General features: G+C 34.6%; 1 protein-coding gene across 1 annotated transcript; it reads right to left on the bottom strand.

The window, feature by feature from the left end:
- Positions 1–276: 276 nt before the first annotated feature.
- Positions 277–3,698, bottom strand: Ccl20 (C-C motif chemokine ligand 20). The gene is made up of 4 exons (XM_005326458.5): positions 3,388–3,698; positions 2,117–2,231; positions 1,312–1,389; positions 277–642 (listed from the first exon to the last, which is right to left on the bottom strand). Exons 1-4 carry the CDS (start codon positions 3,464–3,466, stop codon positions 621–623), a joined length of 294 nt encoding a protein of 97 aa, XP_005326515.2. The 5' UTR covers positions 3,467–3,698; the 3' UTR covers positions 277–620.
- Positions 3,699–6,954: the final 3,256 nt, after the last annotated feature.

Below are 6,954 nucleotides of genomic sequence, written 5' to 3'. Positions count from 1 at the left end.
TTTAAAAACGAAAACAACAATTCTTGTGGAATCAATTCCAGGGCCATGAGGGATAGATATAAAGAAAATATTCAGGCAGAAATAAACGAGGATTATAATTTTTCGGAAAATGTTCTTAACTGCTGTGTCTTCAAGTATTTTCATTATGTGTCTTAATAAATGATAATCAGCAAATAAATTTTTGTGTTTTTGTTTTATGTTTAATATTAATCCTTCTTAAAATCATTTCTGTCTTTTAAAATATCATTACAATTTAGGAGACAAAATTATGTACACAGAAGAATGTTAAATAGTTTTCTTTAAAAATAGCTTATTGCTTGCAAGAAGGCCATATAATCTTATTCCCATACCTTGCACTAAGCCACATAGCTTATGGGAAATTATTATTAAATAGCTATACCTACTGCTATAAATAACTTAACATAAAATGGAGCATAACTAATGTGATGCTTAAACAAAGCAAACTATGATGCAATATGAATCAACTTCATCCATTGGACAAGTCCAATAAAGCAGAGGTCAGGTAGTGCCGAAAAATGTGCAAGTAAGACTTCCAGTCCCAGCTGGGATCTTGTTGTTCTTGAGCTGTGTCTAATTCCATTCCAGAAGAGCATCTGTTTTTACATCTTCTTGACTCTTTGACTATAAAGAGAAAAAGAAGGAAAGTATAAGAAAAGACAGGGTGGCCGAATCATGGGAATGGCTTTGGGACCTGAAGGTCATTTCACATGTCCTTAATCTCATCTCAGAATGTAAAGCAGCTCAAAGTCTGCTCTATGAAACTCAAGTTTAGAGACGATGCACCTTTCTGAATAGCTAAGCTAGTTCATGAAGAAACAGAATGTAAACACTAATCTTGTGTTTCCAAGTTCGGTGTCTATAGCACAATGGTGTTAGGGGCCATTTATTGATAAATTGTTATTCTCTAGTGTCATCAGTATAAATCCAGAACCTCTGGACTCTTCTTAACTAATGCTTACTTTTCAGTTTTTAACAATCAAACATCAAGTAGAGCGTAAATTCTGTAAATAGGAAGCATCATTGCAACAGGAATCAAGCAACTAGTGACTGAAGAGAGCATAGAGGAATATAATACTTCATGTGAACAGACACTAAATTAAAATGATAATGAGGATAATGATCTATATGTGGGAAAATTTCCTTTTATTTTCATCATTCAATCCAAGTTTTCCCTTTAAAAAATTCACAGCACAGGCTGAAGAACCCCAGCAAGCCTGCGATGGACCCCTCTGCACACACCCCTTTCCCCTGCACTTGGAGAGAGGCTAATTGATTGCCAGTCATCCATACCTGAGCCTACGCACAGCTGTCTTCACCCAGGGCTTCTTTGGATCTGCACATACAGCTAATTTCTTCTTTGTGTAAAAGCTAAAATGTCAGAAAATTTGATTTGTGTTTAATAAATTTTAAATGTCTTTTTCACAAAACATGCAACGTACATTTCCTATTTCAGTGGATTGCTCTACACGCTAAACATTTCAGCTAAAGAGGTAAAATGAAATGCGAAAAAAAAAATGCTCATGATAAATCTTGAGGCAAGATATCAAAATAATTATCCTTGACTTTTTCTGCAATATAACAAATGATTATACAATGGCAGGAAGATAAACTTTCAAAATTTTTATCCAATTTTGATGCTAGTGGTTACATGCAATATGTATGTATATATATATATATATATATATATATATATATATATAAAATAAGTAACTTACATCATTCCTATATCCTATAGGAATCAAGAATATTTAAATGACAGAATAATCAGTCTTGAGATTTTTACTTACAGGCCCAAACAGTTTCAAGTAGAAAATATTTATTTTAAAATATATATCTCCCATATATTCCTGAAATACACTTTAACAGCCTATAAGTTTATATTAGAAAATGATTTCTGCCTTATTTTTTGTTCAAAAAAGTAAGCTTTGGCCTTACTTCAGTCCTATTTAAACTTCAAAGTAGATGTGTACTATTAACATAAAATTACCTTTGCCACGTCAGTTATTTCTGAATGAGACTCTAAAAAGACCCCCCAAAAATCTGCAATTCTCACATAGTCTTGGTATAATTGACTGAAAATCAGTGAATGACTTACATGACAGCATCAATATCACAGGCTTCATTGGCCAACTGCTGTGTGAAGCCCACAAGGAATCTGTGATGAAAGACCTTCTCTGTATATCGCAGGCAGCAGTCAAAGTTGCTTGCTGCTGAAAGAGAAATGAAAGATATTAAACCCATGTGATGAACTTCTGTAACTGATATTATGGAACTACCTGAAGTTGTGAAAAAAATCTAGTGAATCTGATTTGTGCACCAAAAAACCCATTTTATGGAAGAATTTTAATTTCTTTGAAACCCATTTTGGGTTTCTGGATTCAGGTTAACATAATTTCCAATTCCTTTTTTACAAAATGGTGTGCTAGGAAGTTTGGGTTCAATAATAGTTTAGAAAAACATGACTTCTCATGAATAAACTATCTTTCATAAGAAATGCAAACTGACAATATTTTATTTTATTTCAGTCTACCATAATCACTCAAAAATTAGGCACTCTTTACATCCTCATTTGAAAAAAAAAAAACCTTAATAGAGAAACCTTCCAAATTCAAAAAATTAATAAATTGGTAGATTTTAATCTAGTGTTTGTTACCAATGTTGAGAAATGGCCTTAGAAAGTAAAAGGTAATTTTTTGTTTTTCAGAAGCGATAGCTAAAGCACTTTGCAATTGCAACACCATTGATGGTGATTTAAAATTCTGTTCATAAAATGTTAATGTGCATTTTCAAGCATGCACCTATTGCTAAAAGAGATGTACTCTTCAGTAATAAAGCAATACTTGGACACTACTCTGCATTAAATTATAACCTGCTATAAGATAAGGAATAAATTTTATCTCAAAGTTGGTAAGCGATGTCCTCTGGCTCATGGGCTAATGAGGTCAAGTGCCATAGCCAACACGTAAAGGAGAAGTTTTGAACTTTACAAAAATTGTTTCTTTGGGAGGGAAAAAGTTTGGGAAGTGGGAGAGTTCTCTATGCTTCAGAAGGACCTTTCATACAGACAAATGTTACACAGTTTACATCACTCCCCAAAATGGTACTTAGGTCTCGTCCTGAAGTTCTGGAGCCTCTGGAAGCCCACTATACCCCAAATCTGCTGGGATTCACAGCAGAGAGGAAGCCTGATTGGCTGCAATAACCCTGGTCCCCTCTACTCATCCATAAACTGACGACTCCCGCCCTTCCCTTTTGTATACTTCCTAACAGTCTCCCCACCCCTGGGGACCTGCAGGACTTCGGGGCTTACAGGAACAGAAGAACAGTTCTCCTGCACTCCATCCTAGCAGGAAAGAGAATACTTACCTTCTGACTCTCTGCAGAGGTGGAGGAGCAGCACTGACACCAAGGCAGCCAGGAGCAAACTCTTGCCACTGCACATCATTCTCAGCTCAAAGAATAGATCTGCTCAGCACTGTGGACCCAGTACCCTGAGAGTGCTGTTCTGCTCTAATAACAGCCCTACTTATAGCCAAATATTGGGAATGTACACAGAAGGCGTGTTCTCACATGGGGTTTTCCCCATTGATCAATCTGCCCCACCAGTGTCGTCACAAAGAAAACCCTCAGGGAAAACTTCCTGCCTTTCCCTAATGTTGGGAAGGTGTGAGGGTCAGGGTGAAGGGCAGCGAGGATGACAAGGCGAGAATTCTGTTAAGCCTTTGCCTTTCCAAAGAGGAAAAGCCGCTCAGTCCCATGGCTTCTTTCCAATTTTAACTTAAGCTCTTTGGTCTCTGAAAATAGAGGAGCAATGATACAAAGGTCAGCCCCTGACAGGAGCACTCCAGCACATCTATTGTTACAACTCTTTCCTCTCCAGCCTTCAAGGAGGGGGAGGATGAAATGGGATGCCAGACATACTGGAGCACACCTTCACAAAAGACCCTGTGATTCTAGATGAGCATTCAGAGCAGGAATTATAACAATGTGATGGTCCCTAACTAGGGTGGAAAATGCCAGCACTTAAGTAAAATTCAAATCTCAGCCTCTTCTTGGTTTGATGTCATCCCTTGTAAGAATCGTTTACATTTATATGGCTCGAATCCATATGTCATCCCAGAAAATACCAAGGCCCACCTATCTTTCATGCTTCACGATGGTGAACTTATAGGTTAATGCAGAGCCTCAGCAAAGCTGGATAAAACATCATCAGTGGCTAATCACGAAAGAAACAAGTCCACTAATCGTGATGATGATAATGTATTATGAATTTCTGATCTAAGGTGGTGTAATAAGAACCGTCCACTAGACACAAATGGGTTGAAAACAAAAGAATCAAAAAGATACACCATGCAGATGATAAGGAGAAATAAAGTCTTTATGTCTCTGTCAGACAAAATAGATTTTAAAACAAAAAAGGTTATTAAAGAGGAACTCTGAAAATGATAAAGGATCAATCCATCAGGAAAAATTAAAAACGATGGTGATCTACACACTTAACAAAATTCACCAAGAAAAAACGGACAGATGGAAGGGAAGAAAAGACAATTGAACAATACAAGTTGAAGACCTCCACACCTCCCTTTTCACAATTAATAGAAAAACCAGACAGAAGATCCACAAGAAAACAGAAACCCAACTAGACCTAATAGACGTACGTAGAACATTCTACCCAGTGACAGGATGAGCATTCTTCTCAGGTGCATATGGAACTTTCTCTGAGATAAATGAGAACAAGTCTCAATAAATGAGAAAGACTGAAATAATAGGAAGTTATGTTTTCAAATCACAATGGAATTAAGTCAGAAATCAACGACAAAGAGAAATTTGGGGAATTCATAAATATGTGGGAATTAATCAACATATTCCAAAGGAACCAATGTGTCATAAGGGAAATCATAGGAGGAAATAGAAAGTGCTTTGAGATGAGCGAAAACAAAATAAAATATACTAAAATGTTTGGGAAGCAGTGAAAGCAGAGCTTAGAAGGAAACTTACAGCTGCAGGTACCTACACAGAAAACTCAGATTTCAAATCAACAAGCTAATAGTCTATTTTAAGACACATAGGGAAGGCTAAACTCAAAGTGTGCAAAAGGGAGGAAATAAAAATCATTAGAGCAGGAAACGAATAAAATAGAGAATATCAAAATATACAGGAAATAAATAGAATAAAAAAATTATTTTTTGAAATGATCAACAAAATTAACAAGATTCACACTAATAAAGAAAAGGAAAGATTCCTTCAAGAATGAAGGTGAATATAGAGATATAGAGCATCTAACTATTGATCTTAAAGAAATAATAAGATTATAAGGGAATATTAGCATAGCTTTATACCAACAAATTAGATAACAGAAAAAAAATTATTAAAACTGACTCAAATATAAAATGGAAAATATGAATACTTCTATACAAGTAAACAAAAGATGTCAAATAAATAACTAACTTTTTTTTTCCATGAAGAAAATCTGAGGACCATATTGTTTCACTTGGAAATTCTAACAAAAAAAGAATTATCAATCCTTCACAATTTTTTTTTCCAAAAACAGAAGTGAAGAGAACACTTTCCAACTCATTCTATGAAACCGGTGTTAAAAAATACCTTGATAAGAAAGATGAAAAATAAGAGAAGGATGTTTGCTTTAAACAACTTCTATTTAATATTTTATTGGAAGTTCCAACAGAAGCAATCATGAAAGAAACAGGAAGAAAAGAGAATTCAGATTATGAAGGAAGTAGTAACTATGTTAATTTGCATACAATGTAATCTTCTGCATAAAAATCCTAAAGACTCCATTAAAAAAATCAGAGCTAATAAAGTTCAGTAAAGTTCCAAAATTCAACATCAATATACAAAAATCAATTGCATTTCTATATGCTATCAATGAAAATAAAATTTGATGCCTTTACAATGGCATCAAAAAGAAAAAAATCTTGCTATAAATTTAATAAAAGAAGTAAAAATGTAACAAAAAAGTACAAAACATTCTTTAAAAAACTATAGGAGACATAAAGAAATGGAAAAATCCCATGTTCATGGACCAGAAGATTTAATATAATAAAGGTGACAAAATTCCCTGACTCAAGACAATATCTATTAAAATTCCAACTGGTTTCTTTGTTGAAATAGAAAAACCAATAATTAATTTCATGTGAAATTTCCAGGAATACTGAAAAACCAAAACAATCTTGGGGAAAAAAAAGTTAGAGGATTTATAGTTCCTGATTCCAAAACTTACTATAAAATTATGCTAACGGAGACACATGTATCAGCTCAAGTACATGTAGATCAATGGTGTAGAACTGAGAAGCCAAAAGCCCCATATCTTTGAAAACTGATTTTTTTCTTAGAATGACAGAGCATTCAATGGCCCTGGAACTGCTGTATACATGAAAAGGAATGAAGTCAGGCCCTCAGCTCACACCATACATAAAAATCAACTCAAAATCGATCAGAGACATAAATATGAGCTAAAACTATAAAACTTAGGGGAAATCATAGGAATCAACCTTCATGACGTTAGTTGGACAAAATTTTTCTTAGATACAACATCAAAATATCAAGAAACAAAATAATAAACTGTACTATGTCAAAACTAAAAACTTTTGTGCTTCAAAGTTTACTCTAAAGAATGTGAAAAGGAAGGAAGTATTTACAAATTATATATCCGTTAAAGAACTTTCACCTATATGTAGACTATATTAAAGAACCCTTAGAATTCAGTAAGAAGATAAATAACACAATTTAAAAATGAATAAAATATCCAGGCACAGTGGCATGCCCATAATCCCAGCAGCTTAGAAGGCCGAGGCAGGAGGTTTACAAGTTCAAAGCCAGGCTCAACAAAAGCAAGGCGCTAAGCAACTCAGTGAGACTTTGTCTCTAAATAAAATACAAAATAGGGTTGGGGATGTGGCTCAGTGGCCAAGT

The sequence above is a fragment of the Ictidomys tridecemlineatus genome, chromosome 7 (genome assembly GCF_052094955.1).
Source record: "Ictidomys tridecemlineatus isolate mIctTri1 chromosome 7, mIctTri1.hap1, whole genome shotgun sequence".
Lineage (NCBI taxonomy): Eukaryota > Metazoa > Chordata > Mammalia > Rodentia > Sciuridae > Ictidomys > Ictidomys tridecemlineatus.
Note: the sequence above shows the minus strand (reverse complement) of the source record. Positions and strands in the feature narration are given on the sequence as shown.

Coding starts and splice junctions, on each gene's coding strand:
- Ccl20 (XM_005326458.5), bottom strand. CDS start 3,466: ATGATGTGCAGTGGCAAGAGTTTGCTCCTGGCTGCCTTGGTGTCAGTG. Junction 1,390..2,116: donor TGTGATATTGATGCTGTCAT/GTAAGTCATTCA, acceptor CTGACATTTTAG/CTTTTACACAAAGAAGAAAT. Junction 643..1,311: donor ACAGCTGTGCGTAGGCTCAG/GTATGGATGACT, acceptor TTCTCTTTATAG/TCAAAGAGTCAAGAAGATGT.